General features: G+C 39.4%; 2 protein-coding genes across 2 annotated transcripts; both read left to right on the top strand.

Annotated features, from left to right (window-relative positions):
- The first annotated feature begins 910 nt into the window (after positions 1 to 910).
- On the top strand, positions 911 to 15427 carry LOC102715308. Its single transcript, XM_015837757.2, has 16 exons — positions 911 to 1306; positions 2051 to 2385; positions 3065 to 3235; positions 4089 to 4262; positions 5230 to 5653; positions 6300 to 6568; positions 7068 to 7136; positions 7205 to 7261; positions 8073 to 8125; positions 8203 to 8278; positions 8404 to 9902; positions 10071 to 10174; positions 11282 to 11370; positions 12521 to 12691; positions 13936 to 14107; positions 15075 to 15427. The coding sequence occupies exons 1-11, from the start codon at positions 950 to 952 to the stop codon at positions 9461 to 9463; spliced, it is 3045 nt and encodes a 1014-aa protein (XP_015693243.2). The 5' UTR covers positions 911 to 949; the 3' UTR covers positions 9464 to 9902; positions 10071 to 10174; positions 11282 to 11370; positions 12521 to 12691; positions 13936 to 14107; positions 15075 to 15427.
- Positions 15428 to 23719: 8292 nt separating this feature from the next.
- Positions 23720 to 24468, top strand: LOC102715023 (CASP-like protein BLE3). Its single transcript, XM_015837519.1, has 2 exons — positions 23720 to 23927; positions 24300 to 24468. Exons 1-2 carry the CDS (start codon positions 23773 to 23775, stop codon positions 24451 to 24453), a joined length of 309 nt encoding a protein of 102 aa, XP_015693005.1. The 5' UTR covers positions 23720 to 23772; the 3' UTR covers positions 24454 to 24468.
- Positions 24469 to 27694: the final 3226 nt, after the last annotated feature.

Genomic DNA, 27694 nt, shown 5'->3' with positions numbered 1-27694 from the left:
GTTGCCATAGAGCTATAGGCTAACAAAAAGGCAAAAAGGTAGACCGAGGCAGCCCCACCGTCCAGTGACACGGCACACCGTGCACCTAGCACACACGTAGCTAGAAGCAGGAGGGGCCACGCGTCACACCGACCCACCATCCACGCCAACCAAATCGCTGCGAAGGGCTCAATTCGGGGCGGTCTTTAAGACTTTACTAGAGTGGGCGGCACAAGTTGCGTGCCCTACCAACCTATTTGCAATTAGATTAACAAAACAACCTTTTTTCAGTTATAAAGATTTGAGTAAAATACATGACTGGTTTTTAAACTTGGATGCGGACGTAAAATTCCAACCCACATGTGTAATTTTTAAGTTTACAAAGCCAAATGACATCCACTCTAAAGTTTAGTGACCTATAAATATAATTTAAAAGTTTACAGACCTAAATGATATCCACTCCTAAGTTTAAGGACCTAGATATACAATTTTTAAGTTTACGGACCTAAATAACATCCGCTCGTAAGTTTAAAGACCGATCATATATTTTACTCTTAAAATTCTATGTATTAATCTTTATGTGAGAATTTGTCTTCTGATAATTGGTTACATTATGTAACATATTTCAAAAAAAACCTTAGGTTCTCATGTTTCAGATCATGGTTCTATTTTGCAAATTTTGTTTTCATATAGAATATTTCAAGATATCGAGGGCATAAATATAAGAACACAAAACCAGAAAAGATACCACGTTGGACCCATAACAAAATAAAAGTATATGTGAGGGCCTTTATGTAAATCGCAAAATCAGTAGGCGACGCGTCGGCACGCCGGCCTGGCCACGCAAGCGCAGATCGCCTTCCGGAGTATAGTAGTAATAATAATAATAATAATTAGACTTTAGATTTTTCTCGTATCCCGAACCCCTTAACCCAAACGCCACTTCTCCTCAGCAGGTCGGTCGGAGAAGATGGGAAAAGGCGATGGGGAGGAGGACGGCAAGCGCCGCCGCGGCCGCAGCAGCAAGAAATCCCGCGACGTCTCCTCCTCGGACCCCGGCTCCGATTCCCCCCCTTCCCCGTCCTCCGCCTCCTCCTCCCCCAGCCGCAGCCCCGAGCGCCGGAGCCGTGGCAGCGGCCGCTCGCGCGACGACGACCCGCGTCGCCACCGGCGGAGGCGGCGGGACGAGGGGCGCGGGGGGCGCGGCGGTGATGCGTCTGACTCGTCCTGCTCGGGCTCGGAGGAGCCGGATAGGGCGGAGGAGGCGCGGGAGATCGTCCGCGACATCCTCGGTGATTTCCCCGCCGTCGCCGGGGAGCTCCGTCAGGTAGGGTTCGTTCGCTTCCGCATTCTGTACTTCCAACGTCAATTTCCTTCATTAGTATGGGTGACTCGAGACCTGCACAATTGGATTGCGAGAAAATTCATTGATTTACTCTAGGAATAGCAGCTCTTTCGTGAAAAATTCTTCCCTGAGCTTTGTGAAGTTAAATTGTTTAGTTATATGTGTGGTTTGTGCATCGCAAGCAGTCATAGCACTGTAAAAGAACTGGATGACTGACATCTCTAATAATTGGGACCAAATAACTTCTCCATACCATTCAGTTATGGCTGTAAATTCAATCCAATACTTCCTTTGATATAATGTCCTTGTGTAAGCATCTAATTTTGTTTTCATAGGACTAGCCTATCAACCATCAAATACAAAACATACTAGACCTGTGGAGATCGGAATGCCATTGCCCTTTGCTTCCAACCAACTAATTGCATGATTTATGCTTATCATCTATTGCCATATTGGGTTAGTTTGTTCTCGGGTACTTGTTCTAATGTGTTGTGGTTACTGATTAGCAATGCTACTTAACTCTTTTTGTATTTGTAGTATGATGTCCAAACGAGAATGTCCAGACCTGTTGATTTTGAATGTTCTAATTCATTTGTCTTATTGGTGTATGAATGACATTTATGTTGCACTTCCATAGTTCCAGCTGTACTGTTACCCTCTATCATATTGACTATTCCTATTGCTATATGAAAAAGTATACTAATAAAAACTTTTATTAATTTGCAGCTTCTTCAAATGATAGATAATGGTGAAGGAATTGATATTTCTGGAATTTCTAACAAGCCACTGGTGAAGCGTCTAAGGAAACTTTTCAGATCACTTAAACTGAGAGAAAGCTCAAATGGGGCTTATTTGCTGCCACCAAAAAGTGTACCCACCCTTGATGTTGTTGGATCAGTATTAGTAGCTAGTGGTGAACTGGCCGATAGTCAAAATAAAAAACCAGTATCACCAACTAAACAGGACCAACCATCTTCCAATTTTGATGTGCAAAATGAAAACGATAGCACTTCTGAAGAGCCAGTGAAAAATGATGCTGAAGAACAAGCCCCTAACCGGAGGTAAAGTGTTCTATAATCTCTACAAGAAAAATATGGCTCTTTGTTGTAGCTTTTCTTTTTGCCATACTACTAGAAGATTTTATTCATTTGGATATAGTTGATATATTTCAGATAGAAAATACCATTGTTCTGCTATAAGATATTGCTATTTCACATAGAATTGTTTCTGTTTGCCATTGCTCTGCTATAATTATCTCTTGTCTCTATAATGTTATCACATCTAGTAGCCAGTGGTAGTTTACTTGATGCTAGTTTAAGGCTAATTATAGTACGCCGCTTGTTAAGAACCATGTATTAGTATCTTGTAAGTGGTCTTTCCCAGCATGCATTCCACTTGATGGTAGTGTTTGCCAGGATTAGTTTCCTTAAGAGATGTAACATACAATTTTCGATGCATAAATATTTACATATTAGGTTGATGCCCTTTTTCCTGGCAGATAACTTTATTAGTCCCCTTATTCTTTGCACAATGACAGTAGATGTGTCTGGAATATTGACATATTTACAACTAATTGTGATTTATTTCAGGAAGATAATTTTACCTGGTTTCCATATGATTTAGTTTTAATACATAGGCCTAAAGTTTCTTGTTATTTTTGTGCAGATATTTTATTTTACTAGAACATTTTTATTTAGTATATCTTGAGAAGTTCACATAATATTCTTTTGTTGGCTGTAGCTCCGTTGGCTTCTACGCCTCCCTCCTCCGGATTCCTTTCTTCGCCCTCCTTTCTGCGACCTTCCAGAAGGAGCCGTGGCACCCGAATCCGCGTCGCGTCCCCAGCTACGCGAATTCGCCGGCGATAATGCTGCAGGAGTTCGTCGACCACGTCATCGCCGTCATCAAGGAGTGAGCTTCCATCCCCCCATCCCCTCGATCCCCACCGCGCGCGGTTGCTCACCTGCCGTCGTGACGGGGGACTAGTGTTTTTTTCTTCTGTTGTAGTTTTAGGCTATGCGCGTGCTCGTTTTGGCTGCGGTTTTTGTTGGAATTTGTTGGAGATGGAGGGCAGGATTGCAGGTAGCGTGTTTGGGGTCTGGATTTCTGGTTAGGGATTTTGGATTGAGGTTAGGGAATTTGGAGTGAGCTGAGGCTAGCTGTTTCTGATTTTATATTTCATTCATCAATCTAAAAGAAAAGAAATAGGATGTGATTTGTGGGATAAGAATTGATATTGAAGGGTGGTTGTTATTTTAAACAAGGGAGTTCCAAGAGATTTTGGGAGGTGGGGGTGTTAGATAGAAAAAGCATGGCATGGCTAAAGTACTGTTTTTTAATTCAAGCAACATTATCATGATAGTGAGTGTGGAAATGTTATTATGTGAATTAGTGAATTATGCTTGTGGCCTTACAAGTAAGGGCTATGATATTTCAATGAATGATGATATGAACGATACCAGTGGCAACGAGGCATTCGTTGACACTGTTGTTAAGTGTGACCCTCCTACTCAACACCACTTTGACCCATCGTTGGTTGCTACACTCTTTGTTAATCTCTCCATTGTCTTATAGTATGCCTTACGAATTTGTAGTTAGTACATCTTCTCTACGAATTTATGTATACTTTTCATGCTTCAGTTATAAATTTATCTGTCTGTGCAATCTCTACTGCAAAGTTTATAGATGCCCGTTAAGTTGCTCTTATATTTGCCCTTCTCTACGCATGGGATGTGCTATTTGACTGCATGCATTGTTTGGCCAGATCTGTGAAGACATTCACATATGAGTCACTGAACAATGTTGCAAGGTTGATAAATGGAATATCAGCACTCTTGTTAACTCTATTACCTGGGAAGGCCAACATGTTAGAAGGCATTAGTGGCTGGGAACTTAGACCATCATTCCGTGGTCCACGTCTTCCTCGCTGGATGGAAAGGTTAGCTTATTTTCCTTTGCTTAAAATTATGCTTAATGTTTACAACTGGTGGTATCAGTTGAACACTGGTACCTGTCATGTTTTCGTGCTTTGGTTTTGGGCACAAGTTGTGTTACTCACTATATTTTTCCCTATCTACTAGCATTCCAGCAATGGGCGCATGCATTTAGTTTTGCCCATGCATAGCTCTTTTATAAGATACTCCATCCGGTCAAAATTATTTTTCGTCTAGGACAAGATTTGGTCAAACTTATAAAATTCCGACTATCAATAATTTTTTAAATGCTTAGTTTAAATAAAAGACAAAGGATATGCATAGATTCTCCTCGAAAAGTACTATCATAATATCATAAACTTATTAGGCTTTATAAATTTATTTTAACACAAAATTGCTTGTCACAATTTTAGAAATTTGACCAAATCTTGTCTTAAACGACAAATATTTTTGACCGGAGGGAGTAATTTCTCATTCTTGCATTTGTAGGCCAATTTTACCTTTTGGCATAGGAAGGAACATTTTATTGTAAACCTAAGCTGACAATTACAAGGTAGTGAGCGCTCATTAACGTGAAGTGGATTCTATAATCTTGAAGTTTTTTATGTGCTATTTGCCGCTTTGGATTTGGTCTGTGCAAATATTTGTTTAACATAGGCTTTGCCCCATCGAATCTTGTCTTTGGTTGATGGAAAATTGTGATTATAAGTGCCAATGGGTTCTTTTATTTCAGTGCTGGATAGTTTTGAATAAATTTGTATCATATTGTGCAACAGTCAAACAATATGGCTAAGATTATTTTCACCTGCATGAGACGTTACGTCTACCATTTTAGGCTTATGAAGTTATGATCTATATTAGTAATATTTATGACTTGTATATGGTTAATGTAACAAGGTTTCACATTTGTTTCTCTGATGATAATTTTATTTTACTCTTTCTGATGGTTGCACTTGTTTGTTTTGGTATCAGTGGTGTTTCTTCATTCAATGAGTTCATTCATGAACTATCTGTTGATTCTGATGGTGAATCAGTAACTGACTCAATCCCTGGGGATGATGAAAATGAAGAGTTTATATGCCCTTCATCTCCATTGTCCCAAAGTTCACGGTTATCACACACAAGCAGTTTTGGTAGACGTGATCGTCGATTGAGAAGACCTATTAGATATGCAGTTTCATGGATTCTTTGGCCTGTCAGATTTGTTGTCTCTTTGCTTCTGATTCTATTCAATGCTATCAAATTTCGCATCACGCAGACATCTAGTAAAATCCCAGAAAGTCCCCATATTCCAGAAAGTCCCCATGTTTCTAGAACCTTTGCTTCTAGGAGAGGGCTTAACATCAAGGATCAAGTTCTTCAACGAACAACTGACAGGAGGCGTGGAGTTGTTGAGGTACTACTTGTATAAAATGGATTTGTCCACCGTTTATGTCTCTTTATCATAATATGACAAGATGTGATTAACATTAAACCTATTTGGGTGAATAGCCAATTTGGTCCTTGAACATTTGATCCGAGATAAAGTCAACATGTAAATGTCCATTTTACACTTACATTTGCTATAGACAAAAGAAAAAAACAAATGGAGGAAAAAAGAAAAAAGCAGACAAAACAAAGGAAAATGCTGCATTCTTTAATTACCAATATGATTTTTTTTGCCAATGGCCAATAATTGCAAATTGCCCTTTTTTGCCCTCCATTGTTTATCTTTATTTCCTATGGAAAATGTAAGTGTAGAATGGATATTTAAATGTTGAATTTGCTTGCATGGATGACGTGTCATGTCCATGTGGTATTTTAGTGGGCCAAAGGGCTATATTAAGCAACATAATAAACTCTAGACATTTATCTGGAGTGAAATGTGAGGGACTAAATTGATCTTGAAGCGAAAGTCAGGGACTAATTTAAATGTTGAATGCAAAGTTATTCACCCAACTAATTTGTTGAAGATATTCACTTAGTGGTCTCTAATTTTCTATGTTCACTTTTTTAATAGTCACATCGTGATCCCTATCTCTGTCTCTCTTTGTACCATTTAGGATCTCCATCTTGCATTTGAGATTTTCATCGAATCAGTGTTTGACATTGTTCATAAAGGCGCGCATTATGTCCTTTCTCCTTCTGAGGTGTGGCAAAAGTTATTTTGCTGGATTCATGGAGGCGGCGGCAACATTAGCAGTTCTGTTGTTGATGTACCAACTGCTAATGTTGGCAGTGATAATCCGGCCCCAACTGAAAGGAAGACTATATATCGACATCCTTTGAATACGGATTCTCGGACATGTGAAGATGTTATCACTGAGCTTGGGTAGGTGATCCTTGACTTTACCTAACATACTTTATGATGCAAGATTTTTGTTTCATAAACATGTACATCCTGAATGAGCATCTTTAGCTTTTTCCAAGTGTGAAAGTACTGTTCTTCAGTTGCACTTGCCACAAATTTGTGGGTTTGTGTTTTCTAGTCATACCAACTTATATAGTAATTGATTTTCTTTTTTTTTGATTTGCATCAAATGACACTGAAGGCTTACGCTAGCATTATTTGATAGATCTAGTTATCCATGAGGTTTGAGCTATGCTTGACTTCCAAGATGAGCACTGTTGTTTTCTACATTTCTCAGTCAAGATTGCCATTGCATGTGTCAATTGAATATGGAACATGTCTATGTTAATGTACAAATCCCTGCAATTGTTTATGGTTAGAGTCTCAAATAATCTCTTGTCTATTTAGTGAGTTTGATTTTTTAATTAAATCATTTTGTGTCATTGTTCATTTTTAACTTAATCTCACCATAATTTTGCAGTTATCCTTTCGAGGCTATAAAAGTGGTTACTTCAGATGGATATGTCCTACTGCTGGAGAGAATTCCAAGGTAAGATGTAAATATTTTTCTCAGCAGTTGCAGTACGATGACTGAGATTTGATGCATGCAATTTTCAGGCGTGATTCACAGAAGGTGGTATTGCTGCAACATGGAATACTTGACTCTTCTATGGGGTGAGTTATAATCAAATGCTTAATCATGATGGCATTTCTAATTTCTTACATGTTTGCTATTAGTGCTTTATAAATATGTTTTAGGTTGATCTTTAATGTTCCATTTAATGTGTGCTCCTATTCTTTTTCTATATTTATATATATTAGCATCATTTCCCCATTTAATAGACTGAAATGACCAGGCAATTGATAGGAAAGAGGTTGCCTAAGTTAGCTTGTACCTTGACCAGTTGGATGACTAGTATGTTAAGCGCACCCTGACTATAGTTGATGAGATCATGGCCTGACTGATCTCGAGAAATATGAGCTGGTATAGTAGGTTTTGATGATGAAGTTGATATTGTTAATTAGAAAGATGCAAATCCTGTGATTAGAAAGATTCAAATGTTGTGTTTACTATTCACTGTTATACTATTGACTCAGCAGGACATAATATTTACGATCCACTCTGTTGATATCAATCATCATGTCTTCACTTCAGATTTATAATATAACTGTTACTTACTGATATGTCGTAAGTTCAATGACCCATTTTCCATTCTGTGTATCTATTTCTTTAGTTATGTTAGTTTCTTAAAGCTGGTCTTACACCAAAGTTCTTACTTTTGTGTATAATTGAAGAATCAATGCATGCATACAGAAGTATAAACACACTGTTATTGTAGTTGTTGAAGGTTGTACCAGTGTTTTTGTAGGTAGTGAATAGTCAAAATAGATTCAAATAGTTTCTTATCTATTCTATTTCTATGTTGTTTATCTAAAGCATAGAGTGTAGTTTCTCTCTCATAAAGTCATGTTGTTTCTCCTGTAGTTGGGTATCGAATGGTGTTGTTGGCTCACCTGCATTTGCGGCCTATGATCAAGGTCAGTATTTAAAACTAGATATTATATGCTGCAGTAATGTGGAGCAAATGCTCAAAATTCTTTCTGGGTGAATGCAGGTTACGATGTTTTTCTTGGAAATTTGCGTGGTTTGGTCTCCAGGGAGCATGTTGATAAAAATATTTCTTCCTACAAGTAAGTAATACTGCAAAGTTAATGAGGTTTTGACTGCATGCAGGAAAGAAATCTGTGTTGTAGCTCAAGTCATTTCGGTCTCTGTATTTTGTCATGCCTTATTTGGTTTTGTCAATCCATGCTAGGTACTGGAAATATTCTGTTAATGAACATGGAACCAAAGATATGACAGCAATCGTTGAAGAAATTCACAAGATTAAAACTTTAGAACTTGGCAAAAGTAGACCTCATATAAATGTGGAAACAGAGGATCAAAACGATAAGATAAAAAATTCGGAAGTGCAGGCTTCACGGGCTGATGAGAGAGACAGTCAACCATACAAGCTTTGTGCTGTCTGCCACAGCTTGGGTGGTGCGGTGATGTTAATGTATGTAGTGACATCAAGGATTGTGCAGAAGTCCCACAGGTTGTCTAGATTGGTCTTGCTATCGCCTGCTGGCTTTCATGAGGATTCCAATGTGGTGTTCAGCATGGTAGAAAAACTCATTTTGTTTGTCGGACCAGTACTTGCTCCACTTATACCTGGGCTTTACATACCAACTCGTTTTTTCCGGATGCTACTTAACAAACTGGCTAGGGACTTCAACAACTATCCAGCTTTGGGTGGCCTTGTCCAAACTCTTATGGGCTATGTAGTTGGTGGCGACAGTTCAAATTGGGTGGGGGTACTCGGGTTGCCCCACTACAACATGGATGACATGCCCGGTGTGTCGTTCCATGTTGCACTCCACCTTGCACAAATAAGGAGGGCAAAAAAATTCCAAATGTATGACTATGGAAGTCCAGCAGCAAACATGGAAGCATATGGAACACCAGAACCGTTGGACCTGGGAGCTCATTATGGCCTCATTGACATCCCAGTGGATTTAGTTGCTGGGCAAAGAGACAGAGTTATCTCACCATCCATGGTAAAGAAGCACTACAAGTTGATGCGCAAGGCTGGTGTAGAGGTTTCCTACAATGAATTCGAGTATGCTCATTTGGATTTCACATTCTCCCATAGGGAGGAGCTTTTGTCCTATGTTATGTCCCGCCTGCTCTTAGTAACTGACCCTAGAAAAGCCCGCATCAAGCATACCAGTGTCCGCCTTAGGAAGCCGAAGAAAGCCCAGTCAGAAATTGAAGCTGATTGTGACAGCAAGGAGTATACAGGCATAGTAGATAATGGGGTCACCGATGAGTAAAATGGGCATGGGCATGTTGCGTGATGTGATGATCATGTGGAATCTGCTGAGCCTTTGTTGTTCGTTTTGTGAATAGAACATGTGTTTGCCGTCGGCATGCCGTCTTCATCGTGTAGCTATTATTATCTGTTCTGTATGATGAATACGCAAATACATGAGTTGTTAGCCTTATAAGCCATGTTGTTATCACAGGGATTCTCTTTCATGCTGTATAGTTTTCATTTTTTTTTCTTCTTTTGCACACATATGCTGCTTTTTTGGAATCCTTATGAAATTCTTATTTGTCATTCAAACACTATCCAATATGAAAAGGTGCTTATGTCTTGCTCAATTTGTTGTCTAACACATGTTTGTCCTGCCCCCAGGGAATTGGTCCTGCTATGCTATCACGTGAATTAATAGCTGAAGAAGCTGAAATGACAGAGGCTCTTAGATCCCAGTACGATTATTTATTTATTTATAGCTTATTTGTCATCTAGTCAACAACTGACAGTGCACAGACACTAGCAGCTATCTGATGTGAAAAGTAGCTCAGTCAATATCTAACTGAGAAAATTGTTAATATATACATTTTTTTGTCAATATTAACCGAATCCCTTCTATCCAGGGATGCTGAAGTTGGAAGCTGATTATGGTTTTCTCATAGGACCCCCACCACCTTCCATGGTAGCTGAAGCTGCATCTGCAAATGAAGCAGAGCGATTTGAAGAGGTGCATTTGCAATGACAACATAGTGTTTTGAACCTTCATTCCACATATTCAAGATTTCATATAGTAGTACACGGATCTTGCACGATCTAGTTTGCTTCCTGCTTCATATAGCTGATCATTTATGTTCTGCAGTTGTCTTGGATTCTCTTTTATATGAACATTCATGGCAGGTTGACAGGCTCTTAAGTTAGCACTTAGAAGCACATGTTATGGTATTAATATAGTGTGGCAGTGGTTCTTGTTGGCCCTTCTGTCAGTCTTCAGTGGTATAGTCACCATTTATTAATATTGCTTAGACCAGTCTTTGACCAATCTCCTGCTGTGTTACATCAGATTACTGGAAATACATGCCCTTAACTCTTTTTAGAAATCAAAACCGCCATGAAAACTGGACTCAAGCATGTAGTGGTTGTTTATTTTCCTACTTCCCTTCTATTTGGAAATATATCCAAGGATGAACTGGCTATTTGTTGTAGATCCATTCTGAGTTTATCTTTCAACAACAATAAGCTTAAGTAGAAATTGGAAGCAATTCAGGAGTTATGTAGTTTTAAGCCAAAACCTGGCACCATTAATCTGGCTTCTGGTTTAGTGGCCAGTAACCTTTGGGGTTTCCAAACCCTTATCCTTAGTCCTTATTGATTCAATATTGGGGCTTTTGTTTATTTAATGTGCAATCAGAAATGATAACATAATATACTTATAGGGTCTATTGTTTCTTGTCAGTGATTTCATTCTAATTTGATACTTTTGATAATCATGCAACAATTCGTGCTCTAATCAAATGGCACTGTATGAAAGCATTTGCTACTTGAAACATCTTTGATTGAACTGCATAAAAATACTTTTCCTGTGTTTATGAAACTCTAATAAACATGGACATGAACACTATGTCAATGTGAACTAAGTTTCTAATTCTTGTTAGTTCATATACAGTGGATTTTCCTATTGTATAATACTCATGTCTTTTGTGTAATTGTGTTTGATTGGAGGTACTTTCCATTACGCTAGTCAGATGTGCAAGCTGAAAATACTTGATTTTACATGAAACTCCGCAATTCAGCAATATGGTTTCTAGTTTGCTGTGCTAAATTCAGTTATTTGTAGGTAACTCGAATATTGGTGGCTGATGAGAACTTGCCATATGATGTTGTGGGTGTCAATTGGAAGATGTCATCTGATAACATCAAGAAAAGGTAGTGATTATTGTGGGTTTGCACGTATTTGTACTGTTCTTTAGGTGGCAGGGAGGGGGTCAGCGGTTGTGTGATTTGCGGATGGCATACATAAATATACAACGCGAAGAAAAGTACATATAATTTATAGGCCTACAAAGTAATCACTGAAAATATAGTTACAGATTACAAGCACATATATCCAGTTATCCACACAATTAAATACCGCATGGATGTTTATGACGTCCTTAGCAAATATCCAGTTATCCACACCATGCTTTCAAAAAAATGAAGTCAAACATTTAAGAATCCTTTTGTATTAGTCATGTCTGATGAATGTAACAATATTATCGCATCAATATTTGTTACTTGTAGCATTAGTTATTTTAAAATTATTTAATACTTTAGATGAGCATCCATGCCCTATATGCGATCTTGCAAAACTTGTTTTAGAACAATGGTCATGAAATGGACCCATGCCCATAGAGAGAGCCCAACGTTCGCAAATAAAGGAAAACCTCTGTGGAGATTCAATTTCTAGCAGTTTTGCTACTTAGGTCTAATTTCTCATGACAAGGCAAGCCCTAGACTACAAAGCTGCCTTGGTCATCTGTTGGGCCTTCCAGTCATACACTGACATGTTTTGACAGTAAATTGATATATATTTTCTTAATTTCAGAGATAAGTTTCATAAGGGTCATCCCATCTATGTAAGATGGGGTCTTTTCATTAAGAAATGAATCAATGTCTTTTCTATCTCCCTCTTATTCAGCCCTAGCGGTGTGCTTGTCTCCAAATGGTGCTGTGATGCTGTCATGCCACGTGGACGTGGTAGTGATTTCATTACTAGGCCTGACTGCATAGGGTCCCCTAACATGCCCATAACACATTTACACATGCAAATTAGTAAGTTGTACCATGCATTCGAATGGCTTTTTGTGAACAGAACTTTAAGTCACAAAATAACCTACTACCAGGTACAATATCCTGTGAAATAGCACGAAGAAATACCATTGACCTCTTAATTTGCACTATTGATTCTTACACATGCAGTAAACCAACATTGAGCCTAAAGTTTCTTGTTATTTTTGTGCAGATATTTTATTTTACTAGAACATTTTTATTTAGTATATCTTGAGGTGTTCACATAATATTTGTTTGATGGCTGTAGCTCCATTGGCTTCTACGCCCCCCTCCTCCGGATTCCTTTCTTCGCCCTCCTTTCCGCGACCTTCTAGAAGGAGCCGTGGCGCCCGAATCCGCGTCGCGTCCCCCGTTGTGTGAATCCGCCGGCGATAATGCTGCAGGAGTTCGTCGACCACATGATCGCCATCATCAAGGAGTGAGCTTCCATCCCCCTATCGCCTTGATCCCCACCCGTGCGCGGTTGCTCGCGTGCCGTTCGGATGGAGGACTAGTGTTTTTTCTTTTGTTTTAGTTTTGGGCTACGCATGTGCTTGTTTTGGCTGCGGTTTTTGTTGGAATTTGTTGGAGATGGTGGGGAGGATTGGAGGTAGCGTGTTTGGGGTCCGGATTTCTGGTTAGGGATTTTGGATTGAGGTTAGGGAATTTGGAGTGAGCTGAGTCTAGCTATTTCCGATTTTATATTTCATTCATCAATCCAAAAAAAAGGAATAGGATGTAATTTGTTGGATAAGAATTGATATTGAAACATGGGTGGTTGATATTTTAAACAGGGGAATTCCAGAGGGATTTGGGGAGGTGGGGGTGTTAGATAGAAAAAGCATGGCATGGCTAAAGCACTGTTTTTTAATTCAAACAAACATTATCATGACATGGAGTGTGGATATGTTATTGTGTGAATTACTGAATTATGCTTGCGGCCTTACAAGCAAGGGCTATATTTCAATGAATGATGATATGAATGATATCAGTGGCAACAGGGCATTCATTGACACTGTTGTTAAGTGTGACCCTCCTACTCAACACCACTTTGACCCATCGTTGGTTGCTACACTCTTTGTTCATCTCTCCGTTGTCTTGTAGTATGCCTTACTAATTTGTAGTTAGTACATCTTCATGCCTTACTAATTTGTAGTTAGTACAGCTTCATGCCTTACTAATTTGTAGTTAGTACATCTTCCCTTGCCAAACAACAACATATGAATGTTAAAGTCATAACTAGAGCCATGGTAGTTACCTTCTACACACAAGTATTGTCGTGAGTACCGGCGTGAAACTGGAAATACCATATTTTTACCTTTCTTTATAGATGACTGGGAAAAACTCAAAGCGTGAAGACAAATGTGGGCTGAATACGTTAGTTCTAACTTATAATGCAAATATCTAACATTATGTCTACGAGAGTCTCAGGTCATATATATATATGTAAGTTGTTTTCCCAACATTTTATTACATCAGTGATAATTGCATTTGTGGTCTGGAGTTTATTTGCTTTTACTTATTTATGTATACTTTTCATGCTTCAATTATAAATTTATCTATCTATGCAACCTCTATATGCAATCTCTACTACAAAGTTTATAGATGCCCGTTAAGTTGCTCTTATATTAGCCGTTCTCTACGAATGGGATGTGCTATTTGACTCATGCATTGTTTGGCCAGATCTATGAAGACATTCACATATGAGTCACTGAACAACGCTGTAAGGTTGATAAATGGAATATCAGCACTCTTGTTCACTATTATCAGGGAAGGCCAACATGTTAGAAGGCATCAGTGCCTGGGAACTTAGGCCATCATTCCGTGGTCCACTTCTTTCTCGCTTGATGGAAAGGTTAGCTTATTTTCCTTTGCTTAAAATTATGCTTAAGGTTTATAACTGTTGGTATCAGTCGAACACTGGTATCCTGTCATGTTTTTGTGCATTGGTTTTGGGCACAAGTTGTTTTACTCGCTATATTTTTCCCTATCTACTAGCATTCTAGCCATGGGCACATTATTCAGTTTTGCCCATGCATAGCTCTTTTATAAGATACTCCATCCGGCCAAAATTATTTGTCGTTGAGGACAAGATTTGATCAAACTTATAAAATTCCGACTATCGATAATTTTTTAAATGCTTAGTTTAAATACAAGACAAATAACATGTATAGGTTCTCCTCGAAAAGTACTATCATAATATCATAAACTTATTAGGATTTATAAATTTATTTTAACACAAAATTGCTTGTCACAATTTTATAAATTTGACCAAATATTTTCTTAAACGACAAATACTTCTGACCGGAGCGAGTAATTTCTCAGTCTTGCATTTGTAGACCAATTTTACCTTTTGGCATAGGAAGGACCATTTTATTGTAAACCTAAGCTGGCAATTACAAGGTAGTGAGTGCTCATTAACGTGAAGTGGATTCTATAATCTTGAAGTTTTTTATGTGCTATTTTCTACTTTAGAATTGGTTTGTGTAAATATTTGTTTAACATAGGCTCTACCCCATCGAATCTTGTCTTTGGTTGATGGAAAATTGTGATTACAAGTGCCAATGGGTTCTTTCCTTTCAGTGCTGGATAGTTTTGAATAAATTTGTATCATACTGTGCAACAGCCGAACAATATGGCTGAGGTTATTTTCACCTGCATGAGACCTTACGTCTACCATTTTAGCCTTATGAAGTTCTGATCTATATTTGTAAGATTTATGACTCGTATATGGTTAATGTAACAAGATTTCACATCTGTTTCTGTGATGACAACTTTGTTTCACTCTTTCTGATGGCTGCACTTGTTTGTTCTGGTATCAGTGGGGTTTCATCATTCAGTGAGTTCATTCATGAACTATCTGTCGATTCTGATGGTGACTCAATCCCTGGGGATGATGAAAATGAAGAGTATATGTATGCCCTTCATCTCCATTCTCCCAAAGTTCACGGTCAATGGCGGAGGACGAACAAAAATTATGGTATGGTGCAAGGCTAAGCTCAAGACTAACATACGCTATAATTGTTTGAAATACATGATAATAGTAAACTATATTTAGACTAAGAAAACAATATATAACTTGCAAACATAGAAGTAAGCACTGAAAATTGAAATGTACATGAACAATCACAAATTTACCATTTTAATTTTTACCTCTTTGTGATGATGCATTGCCCTGCCATTCTTATCCATCTTCTATTGTTCTCAATTATCAAACCTATCAATTAGTAAATCACACATTTACCAATCATGTAATGAGAATAAACAATTCAAAAATTTACTACATATGGAATCGTGAAATGAGAATCACAAATTCACAAATTTACTACTCAGTTTTCAGTATATGAAATCACAAATGGTCAATTAAGCCTGCCTGGCCTGGTCCCGACTGTTGACCACTTGCCGATATCGCTTGTCGGGTGGCTGCCCCTGGGTTGCTGTCATGCTGCACCTGTGCCTGCTTTGAGCAAGCTGTTTGGCTTGGACTGGGCAGACTAGGCTCACCCCACTGGATCGGCCTAATGCGTGAGTGCAAACCCCTGGATGGCTGAATGGGAGGGAGTCAATGAGTCCGGCCGACGGGCGATGACTGTCCGGGACCCGGCGCGGTGGCACCCCTACCCCATTGCCTGCTGGTGAGTGGTTGCGACTCAGTGCCTCGCCGTCTTTGGCGCCTGCTTCCTTCTGGCGGCACACGGCGCGTCCATGGTCGTCCTGGACGTCGACTTGTCGACGGTCAGTCCCTGGCATTCTCGTAGCCCTTACTACTTTACTCCTGCTCTCATCTGCTCAACATGGATTCATGCTAGCGGCTAGGGTTCTTGTCTTGAGAAACAAGGATTCATGCTAGCGGCTAGGGTTCTTGTCTTGAGAAACAAGGAGTTGAGTTAGGGACTTTAGGTTGAGGATGGCAAATTAGTGGGCCATGGGCCATGGATGCCTGCTCCTGCACAACCCACATCGCACTCACACAACCTAATAAATATGTCCCGCGTCCTCACCCTTGCGTGGTCTGCTCTTGCTGCCTGCCTGCGCTCTTCATCACCACCGACGGCACGAAGCCGAGAAATCCGCCGGAGGCATCGCGGGGAGGAGGCTAGCGCCGGCAACAAGGTAAGCGCCATACCTTGCCACACTAGGCCCCCCACCACTGTTCATAGTTATCACACACAAGTAGTTTTGGTAGACGTGATCGTCGATTGAGAAGACCTATTAGATATGTAGTTTCATGGATTCTTTGGCCTGTCAAATTTCTTGTCTCTTTGCTTCTAATTCTATTCAATGCTATCAAATTTTAGATTACACGGACATCTAGTAAAATCCCAGAAAGTAGGGTATTACGCCTCATGATGGCCTGACCATGTATAACTCTCGTGTCCACCGAGGGGCCCAACCCCCCAGAAATCTCCCCCTTCTACTTCTTTCTCTTCGACGAGGCTTTCAGGCCCCGCCTTCGCACCACTAGGTCGAATGGTGCTCAAGCATAGCACTGATGTCTCATACTCTCATGTAGACTCTTGTTCCCTAGTCCATGTTGCAAATTATGTCAATGACTTATGGACTTAAGTGAAAAGACCAACTATGACCTACTTCGCTGTGGAACTATGGTAAAAATAACTAGCACACATTGTCATTCACTCTTTAAGATATAAAAGAAGAATTTATACTCACTTAGGCATGGCACATATATACATTACAATAAATGCATACTAAATACATTACAATAAATGCATACCAAATACATTACAATAAATGCATAATATACTTAGTAATGAATTAAAAATGATTGTATGCTGCTACATTTTAGTGTGACTCTCTATAAAGGTCTAGGTGATGGCCACACCTGCATCAAAAACATATATAGAACCACCATAGGATAATAGAAGTGAAGAAGCAAACTAGCTTCTTTCAACAGCTTTGAATGGCACTTGTTGGCAAGCCTGGCAATAGCAAGGCCATTGTTGTAGGCGCTCTAATGGTTGTCATGCTTATTGTTCTATCATCCTACCATGTTGCACAAGGTCATGGTATTGGTACACGTACGTGCACACATGATTTTTTTTTGTTTTGCAACCCAAAAATAATTACACAAATCACTATTATTTTTGTGCATTGTTTGATACATAGTTGGTGTATGTAGAGATGCATGTTGGGACGTGCGGTTCCCTGATACATGGATGCACGCCACGCGTGTGCATGAGTGCCTGCCAATCAATCGGCAATGATGGTGGTAAATGCATGAACGACTTCGAATGTTGTTGCGGTGTTAGATCCATAAAGCCATCTGATTGACCCTAATTTATTTCGTGTACCTCAATCTTCATATATATATATATATATACATATGTATATATATATATATATATAATGCTATCAATAAAGGATCCATCATGTTGTCATTTTGATTTGGTGCATGTTGCAGACCCACAATTTCTTCAAGATCTGAACCAATTTAAATGGATAAAGAAGGTCAAATAAAATGCAAGCCAAACCAAGGTAGTAGAATTAAAGCAAAATACAGATGCTACTTAAAATAAATTTTAGACATTTGACTAATTTATACAACAAATCATGTAAGAATAAGTTAACGAAGATATGCATTGTGTAGGGTGTATTGTGAGAATGCTACATATCTCTATCTATATCTATCTCTATCTATCCATCCATCCATCTATCCATATCTCTATCTATATCTATCTATATATCCATATCTCTATCTATATCGATCTATCTATACATCTTTCTTTCTCTCTCTTATATACTAATTAGACACTTCGAACGAGCTTACACATTAACAGAAAAGATGTGACCATTTGTTAGCTAAGTAGTACAATTAAGACGGTAGATTTCACAATACAATAATATTAGGGGGGCACAAGTACCTTTAACTCTGTTGGATCTTTTACAAGCCTGTGTACCCTATATAGAGTCAACGTTATTGGAAGAGGTTGTGAACCCTAGCAACCCTAGCAAACTACATGTCGATCTGAGTTTTTTGTCTAGCCCTACACCTTGTACCCTTGTGGGCAACAAGGGTGACTTGGGCTCAAGGTAACCCTAGCAACCGATAAGCAGGGGCCTTTTTCAATAATTAGCCAATCGAGGACATGCTACCATAAGCCACCACAGAACAAGAAAAGTTGTCGAGACATGGTAGGGAACCTAGTCGGTGTTAAGAATGCGAGTGAAGCAACAACAAATTAGCTTGGAGAAGGAGAAAGAGAAAAGGAAGGTTGTGAAACATATTGGAGGGTAGAATCTGTTGTGTATTACACTCCCATGGGGTGTATCTATAATGTCAATAGAAAATAGACTTTAGTAAGTTAGTTACACTAGCACAGAGCAACACGTATGTGGCAGGTCAAAATGCCCATTTGTGTCGGGTCCATAGCCGGCACAAAATCCCTGGCACTGATGAGGGAGGTTATCAATACCTTGTCCAATAACCAACACGGATAGGGCTTGTTTATTGCCTATTACTGATAAGTGGAACATTTGTGCCGGTGAAAGCAAATATCCAGCACAAAAGACTATTTAGATGAGGCACAAATGACTATATTTGTGACGGTTATTATAAAACCCGAAATAAAAAACTATATGGACCCAGCACAGATGATTGTATTTGCGACAGTTATTACTAATACCAGGCACAAAAGACTATATATATAGACCGGACAGATAACTCTAATTGTGATGGTTATTACTAGGACCTGGCAAAAATAGTTGGTCATTTGTGCCAGGTATATTTTAACATTCAAAATTCTTGGGGGCAATAAACATTCAGAGCTTTGAAAGCACTAAAACGTCAAAGTCCTAGTTAGTGCTACCATAACTCGCAGCATGGTACAGTACAACACTGAAACAGCACGGTTCTAATGTCATAGTTCTTCGTAACATGGTATATTTATTTAGAGCTTCCTAGGACAGGAGAATTCTTAAATCAACCAACCACTCTCCGTATTTGGGAACAAATTCCTCTCCGTCAGTCATCCACCGTCTCCGGCGGAAGGGTCGAATGAACAATTGTCCCTATCTTCTTTTGCCGGTCATGCTCGTCTCGGCCATCGGCCCCTCGCAACAGCTGCCATGCCACAAGGCGTCACGAGCTCATTGCTATCAGATCGGGTAGCCTCGTGAGATTTATATATATATACTAATATGTGCAACCCCGTAGTATAAGCTATTCTACACCCCTTACTCTTTCAAGGCCTTCCAAGGTCCATCTCACCTTTCACCTTCTTCTAAGGCTCAAAAACTATCCCACCACATTTAGAGGCTGGTCAAAAGGTTAATCATGTGGGTCAACTTCTTGATAGATTTTTCTTCATGTCTATCTAAGCTCACCTCTCGTTTTATAGGAATTGTGCAGTAACACGACGACAAAATTACAGTAACATGATAACTAATTTGCAATAACAATGTTGAAACATACCCATCAGGGATCTACTTTTTTAGAACAATTTTTTTAAACAATATGGTACAAAAGTTGTTAAAAAATAATATATGAGGTGAGAAATAAATTTGTTTAAAGTTCAAAATCTTAAGAAATATCTATAAGTGCAGTAATGATGCGCCTTCTATACAGTAATAACGCTATGTTACTATAAAATATGTATATTGTTACTGCATAATTACAGTAACGTCGTGATAGAAGTACAGTAACGTCGCGATATACATGCAGTAACATGTGTGTTGCACAGTTACAGTAACGTCGTGATAGAAATACAGTAACATCACGATAGAAGTATAGTAACATCATGACTATATATTGTTGCTACAGTAGAACTAATGCATGTGAGAGAGCTAAAAATATTGTATTCTCAATCTTCAGAGAGCAATATCTCATGTGTTTTATATTATTTTTCAAAATCGTTTTCACTATATTACTTAAAAAATATGATTTAAAAAACTAGATCCGTCATGACTATATTTTGACATTGTTACTGTATTTTATAAGACATATTACTGTATTTTTGTCTTCGTGTTACTGCACTTTTTAGATAGACGGAAGTTAGCAAAGGTAGGGTTGTGGAGAAAGGTCAAAGAAACGTTTTGACCGGCAGAGGAGGGTTTGGCCAAGCTAGTTGAGGGGTTTAGGCCCTTGGGAGGGGTGGGAGGTGGGTTTGGGCCTTATGAGGGAAGGGGACATAGAATAACTTATTCTAAGGGGTGCATATATTAGTTTTGTTATATATATATATATCCCTTAGTATAAGCTATTCTACACACGTCTCTCTTCCAAGGCCTCTCAAGGCCCATCTCACCTCCCACCCTCCTCCCAAGGCCAAAAACCACCCTCGTCTTGTTTAAAGGCTAGTCAAAGGGTTAATCCCGTGGATCAACCCCTTTTTAGGCTTCCCCTCATGTCTATCTAAGCTCACCTCTCGTCTCATAGGAATTGTGCAGTAACACGACGACAAAAATACAGTAACGTGACGACTAATTTGCAGTAACAACGTTGAAATATACCCATGAGGGATCTATTTTTGTAGAATTATTTTTTTCAAACAATATGGTATAAAAGTTCTTAAAAAATAATATATGAGATAAGAGATAAAGTTGTTTAATGTTCAAAATCTTAAGAAATATCTATATGTGCAGTAATATGCGCATCCTATACAGTAATAACGTTATGTTGCCATAAAATATATGTATTGTTACTGTACAATTACAGTAACGTCATGATAGATGTGCAGTAACATCGCGATATACATGTAGTAACACGTGTGTTGCACCGTTACAGTAATGTCGTGATAGAAATATAGTAACATCACGATAGAAATACAGTAGACTTTATATTGTTGTTACAGTACAACTAATGCATGCGAGGGAGCTAAAAATATTGTATTCCCGATCTTTAGAGAGCAATATCTCATGTGTTTTATATTATTTCTCAAAACTGTTTTCACCATATTGGTTAAAAAAATATGATTTAAAAAACTAGATCCGTCATGACTATATTTTGACGTTGTTACTGTATTTTATAAGGCATATTATTGTATTTTTGGCTTCGTGTTACTGCACTTTTTAGATAGACGGAAGTTGGCAAAGATGGTGCGTGGAGTAAGGTCAAATGACAGATTTGACCGATGGAAGAGTGCTTTGACTAGGCTAAAACAGGGGTTTTGGGCCTTTGAAAGGGGGTGGAAAAGGGTTTGAGCGTCATGAGGGAGGGAACATAGAATAGGTTATTTAGGTGGCACATATTAGTTTTGTTATATACATATATATATATATATACATATATATATATATATATATATATATACATACGGCTATCCGATTTGGCTACTCCGACGGACGGCAACAACTGGCTAGACTGGAACGTTGATGACGACGAGGCGCATCTCGCGGGCAGAGTAGAGGAGGCGGGACGGAAAGAAGAGAGGAGGAAGATGAGGTGGCCGGAGCCTGAATGAAGCAGTATCTGTATGCGTACACGTTATCATCTGCTTGCCTTCTCCCATAAGGTTACTACTTTCTCCATTTTATAATGTAATATGTTTGACTTTTCTAATACAATATTTGATCATTCGTCTTATTTAAAAATTTAGTACAAATATAAAAAATAACAAATCGAGCTTAATATTTGAGCATTCGTCTTTTAATATTAAAGTAAATCACATGCAAAATAAATGATATTTTTATAATTTTTTAAATTAGACGAATGGTCGAACGTTACAAGCAAAACCGTCAAACATCTAACATCTTATATTATGAAACGGAGAGAGAGTATTTCACAAATAGGACCAACCAGAATACCCGGCACAAATAGTTCTAACTTTTTTGTCAGTTTTCCTTTACACATAATTAGGCAATTCTAAAGTTATACCCGGCACAAATGATGTAGATATTTATACCGGTTCACATATATATCCGACACATATTTGTATACCCGGCACAAATGAGGGAGATCTTTTATGCGGGTTCACACATATATCCGACACAAGTAGCTATTCCTGCCTATTTTTCTCTGATATTTTCAATGTCTGGCACAAATGAGGTATCTATTATTTGTAACGGTTCTTCTGGGTACTCGGCACAAATAGTTGATCAAAATATTTGCGATGGTTATTACTACGACATTTGTGCCAGGACTTTTTATTTGAATTTTAGGGTGCTTGTTTTGGATTTATCAGTGTTGGGTATTTTTTTTTAACCGACACTGATACCATGGTGTTTTTTTTTGTGGGGGTCATCTTTTTGCTCGTTGGTGGAAAAGACCAAATAATATATTTACAAATGACAAATAATTTATAAATAAAAATTATATATATATATATATGTGTTCATAATAATCTAAAAGCTAATTCTCAAAATATCCCGCCATCGCCGGAGCCGAAGCAGCAGCAGCCGTCGCGGAGGGAGAACATCTCGGCCAGCCTCGCGTTGAGCGCGGCGCCGCTCCTGGCCGGGGACACGCACAGCGCGGACAGGCGGCAGCGGCCGGTCTCGCCTCCGTCACGGTCGAGGAGCGCGAGCAGCGACGGCGGCGCTGGCGGCAGCGCGGCGTGCCAGGAGGCGCACACGGCGCGGGCGCGGGCATGGTCGTCGATGGCGAGGGCGTCGGAGACGCGCTCGAGGAGATCTGGCGGGAGATCGCCCCACGCGCCCGAGTACGCCATGGTCGAGAACCCTCTCTACATCAATGCTCGGTTCCCACGGTGCTGAGGATGTCGGTGCTAACGTCATTAACGCTGAGATGTTGACCTCGGCACCTGAGAAAAAGGGTCAATCTTGCACTAAGTATTTCTAAGAATCCATTTATGAAATAAGTTTTTAGAAGATCAAAATGTAAAAAACAAAATCCAGCTACACCTCTAGCCACACACGCCAATATAACGCTCCGATAGAGGCATACAGGTGAGCAGAGCAGCAGACCACCGTGCCGGTTCAAGAACAAAGCTGGGTACTACACACCAAGATAACCAGTCTTGTTGGCCAAAAACCAAACATATGAACTGTCCCTTTCATCTACCCTAGTTTTCTTTTAAGAAATGAACCCAGACCGATTCACTAAACCCCAGAAATTTCGCACATCATCGATCACATGTCTGCCCCACAAGAAACAACAAAGGTGTCACCAAGTGTCACCAAGACATTGATTGATGACACGAGACAAGAGATCAGCGCGCAGAGATCACAGACACAAAAGGCATTAATAATCCTTTCATTTTCAGGATGAGACACCGATGAATATACATGTATGTATTATACACAGCACCACCATGGCAAGAAAAATAGTAAAAGTTTGCCCAACAACCTGCCATCCATTCATCCATGCTGAGACTCACACTCTTCCACCGGTCAGTTGATCGAACTACCCGAAACCACTCCAAGAAGAAAACGGAACAAGTTCTTGTTTTAAAATCACACCTGAATCTTCACAAAATAATGCCAAAGTTGTGTGTGATCGCTGCTAGCTATATAAGATAAAAGCTAGGGCCAGAAAGTGGCAGCGGGTGTACCGATCTGCTGCCGCCAGCGAGCAGATCGAGCACGCACGTCGATCGGTCGATCATGGCGAAGGTGCACCGGCTCATCAACGCCGTGCTCCGGCTCGCCGCGGCGGGGGCTGCGGCGGCGGCGGCGGTCGTCATGGTGACCAGCCGCGGGACCACCAGCTTCTTCGGCATCCAGATGGAGGCCAAGTACTCCTACACACCGTCCTTCATGTAAGCTACAACGTTGTGTGATGCTATCCCCAGCTATTCTCAATTTATTTTTCTCGGTTTTTACACGAAAGCTTCTTGAACCACTAAGAGTGAATAATTTGTAAAAAGATTTAATACATAAGTTCATCATATCATGTCTCTAAAATTGTTTTTCAGCTCTGTGGAAGCTAATTCCATCGTTTAGAATGTTAAATAGCTATTAAAAATCCCCAACTATACGAGCTTTCATCTCTACATCTTTCATCTTCACGTGCAAATCAGATAATTTTTCATCCTAGCATAATTTACATCTGTAGCCGATTAGTCGATTCCTGTATAGTTTCCACTCCCGTCGTCGCTGAGTGATGTGCAGTGGTTTTGTGTGTGGTGTAGCTTCTTCATGGTGGCGTACGCCGTGGCGCCCGCTTACAGTCTGCTCGTCCTGGTCGTGCCGGCCGGGAGTGCCCTCTACAGATTGGTTCTCACAACGGATGTTGTACTGCCTCAGTGTTTCTTGTTATTATCTTATTATTATAGAGCCTTTTAACATCTTTAAAAAAATATCTCAACATGCCACATTTTTCAGGTAAAATCATACATTGAGGTATCATAATTTTACACTAAAAATTTTAGTAGCTCAAGGTACTTAGAATGATAAAACTCATTATTATATATGTCAGTCATGTTTTCTAGCTGAAATTAATGGCCTATTAATTCATTTTCGTTTTTAAAATTTAATAACCATAGTGTAAAATGTACCGCAGTGTAAAATGCACAGACGGTTTTCAGTCCATGGAATTTAAAACTTTTAGATCCTAGGACATCGAGCAAAAAACCACCAAATGTTGTTAAATTTACACCATAAATTTAGAGGGCGGTAACCCATCAATTGCTAACACGTAGACTAGACATTTCTCGTCTCTCTCCCATCCTCCCTATGCATGGCCAAAGGCCCTGTTGCCCATTGCCCATTGCTGCTACATCCCATGTGCCATGCCTCTTGGTGCCACAACTACTATAATTTTTTTGGTGCCACAACTACTATAATTGTGTAATGACAATCCTAGTAAGCAAATTTGTTTCTCCTGTTAGTACAATATGATAATGATGTATTTGAAATTTAACCAATAATATGATTACAACTATCCTGATTTATTGTTTGAAAATCATACTGTTAGATTTGTTCTTAAAACAACTTTCCGACATTACGATTTATTATTGCATTTCAGTGTAAAATTACTTATATTATTGTATTTCAGTGTAAAATTATATTAAGTATATAAAGTAATAGCTCAAAACTACCTAAAGTTACGTCTCCAAAGTACCCAAAGTCAAATAACTACATGTCTAGATGTAACGTTGCTTTTGGAAGGGGCTCCAACCCCTAGGTCCTTGTCCTTAGCGATAAAAACGGTCTGGGAATGCTCAAATTATTTCTGCAACCATGATTTTTCTTAAAAATGGAATCGAAAATAATAGACAATGGAACCAAAATGATATTGAAACAATATAACCCTGGTGACACCGGACCATGTTTACATAATAAATCTGCATCATGTGCGACTATTAATTAAAAATGAAAATAGGAAATAACTATTTTTAAATACTTCATGACAATGTTGTAGCATAAACATTGAGAACACATAAGGGTTAAGTTAATGTATGGTATTCTTTTTTGGAAATTGATGAAAATGGTATTCCTATGCCAATAAAACAGCTAGAGAACACCTCTAGTGTTTTTATTTTCAGAAATTTTACGGTCATAGAAAAAGTACCTAGAGTAGGGCTGAAAACGGAGCAAATACGTATGGATAACACATGTATTTGTTTCCATATTTTTAGTGGATACGGAAACAGATACGAATATCTCGGATACGGAAACAAATACGAATTATCTCGAATACAAATAAGGATCGGATGTAGTCGAACACGAATACGAAAATAAATATTTCTCGGAACATACAAATCACTCAAACCGTTCGTAAAGATAAATAGCACCACATATATAGCTAACTTAAGATAGTTGTCATTTTAGGCCTCATCATAGATTAAACACGTTACATTTAATTTCACGGGTAACAGATAAGTGACATAAGTTCACCGCATAGCACATAATGAGTTCAATAAATACTGAATTACTGATAGTCTAATAGCACATAAGCAATTTGTAGTAAATTGGTTGATGGACCAGACCTGGAATCTAGCGGGCTGAACTGATTTTAAGTGTTCGTGGATATCCGCTCATTGCAATCTTCGGATAATATCCGTCGGAAACTGCCATACCTTATTCGTATTTGTATCCGAAGAAAATTATCCATATTCTTATCCGTATTCGAATTATCCAGAAAATATCGGCTCCGAACTACCTCCGTATCCTTTTTTTCGGAGCGGATGGAAACTATCCGCTCCGTTTTCAGCCCTAACCTAGAGGTATCAATTTTTTGGTATAAGAGTTTTTTTTACCATTTTTGAAAAAGTACCTCAAGGTACAACACTTTTTAGTGTAAAAAATATGGTACCTTAAGTACATTGTACCTTGATGTACTAAAAATTTATACTAAAATTCTTGATACGTTGAGGTACTTTTCAAGTGTGATAAAAAACTCTTAGTATAAACATTTAATCACATAAGTTACTTACAGGTACGATTTTTTTTCGCTAGAAAATATGGTACTTCAAAATACCATCCTAAGTTCGATAAAAAAAACTCATCCTAAATTCGGTAAAAAATCTCTTTTTTTTTCTATTTGTAGATATTACGGAATTAGAACAAATGCTCAGCTCGGTATAAAATAAAAGGAGTGAAGTGCACCAGCGGTCCCTAAACTTATATACATGTGTCATCTAGATCCCTAAACTCTCAAAATGTATTTTTAGGTCTTCGAACTTGTCCAAGGGTGTCATATAGGTCCAAACGAACTCCAACCCGCTCCATCCGCTGACGTGGCATGCCACGGTGGCGGTGGGGCCATGTGGGTCCCATATGTTAGTATCTCTCTCATACTTATTCTTTTCTCTCCCTTCTCGTAGGCGCCACCGTGGCATGCAACGTCAGCGGATGGAGCGGGTCGGAGCCCGTTTGGACCTATATGACACCCCCGGATAAGTTCGGGGACCCAAAAATACATTTTGAGAGTTCAGAGACCTAGATGACATATGCACATAAGTTTAGGGACCGCCAGTGCACTTCACTTAAATAAAAAATACCATATATTACAATCGATAAATTCCATACTGTTTTTATTCTTACTACTGGTCTAGTTGAGTTACGGAGCTAAAGCGTTACCAAACCGTCCTAAATCTATTCACTCCTGATCTTAACCACATAACATAAGTACCTGCGCATATTGATTTCATATACTTTACTAATATTCGTATAATTACATGATTTTTCAGTTATGGGACAGCTTAAGGTCATTGAGCCCCTTGATGGAAGTAACTATCCTCAATGGAAGAACACTACTGGGCTACTGGCTGTGGCTTGAAGGCCGCCGGTTCAGTCTGGCCACGGTGGTCGCGGGGAAGGCTGATGACATGCACGTCGCCGCTTCCGGCTATGCAGCACGTACACCGCCCTGTTGCCGCCTTCCTCGTGGTACAGCAAGTCAGCGATCGCACCTCGGTCCACGCGTCGTTCCCGGCAATCGTGAAGGTGAGGTGGCCAGGGCCGGTGATGGCCACCGCGGTGAAGTCGCCGGGCTTGGGGTTCGGCGCGAACACCACCTTGTCGAGACCGGGCTGTGGGTGGCGATCCAGCCGCCGCCGGAGCCGAAGCAGCAGCAGCCGCC

This window comes from Oryza brachyantha, chromosome 5 (genome assembly GCF_000231095.2).
Source record: "Oryza brachyantha chromosome 5, ObraRS2, whole genome shotgun sequence".
Taxonomy (NCBI): domain Eukaryota; kingdom Viridiplantae; phylum Streptophyta; class Magnoliopsida; order Poales; family Poaceae; genus Oryza; species Oryza brachyantha.
Note: the sequence above shows the minus strand (reverse complement) of the source record. Positions and strands in the feature narration are given on the sequence as shown.

Excerpts from the sequence above, each read along its gene's own strand:
- LOC102715308 (XM_015837757.2), top strand. The coding sequence starts at position 950 with ATGGGAAAAGGCGATGGGGAGGAGGACGGCAAGCGCCGCCGCGGCCGC. Across the intron at positions 2,386-3,064 it reads GAACAAGCCCCTAACCGGAG|CTCCGTTGGCTTCTACGCCT; the intron begins GTAAAGTGTTCT and ends TGTTGGCTGTAG. Across the intron at positions 8,126-8,202 it reads ATTTGCGGCCTATGATCAAG|GTTACGATGTTTTTCTTGGA; the intron begins GTCAGTATTTAA and ends GGGTGAATGCAG.
- LOC102715023 (XM_015837519.1), top strand. The coding sequence starts at position 23,773 with ATGGCGAAGGTGCACCGGCTCATCAACGCCGTGCTCCGGCTCGCCGCG. Across the intron at positions 23,928-24,299 it reads TCCTACACACCGTCCTTCAT|CTTCTTCATGGTGGCGTACG; the intron begins GTAAGCTACAAC and ends TGTGTGGTGTAG.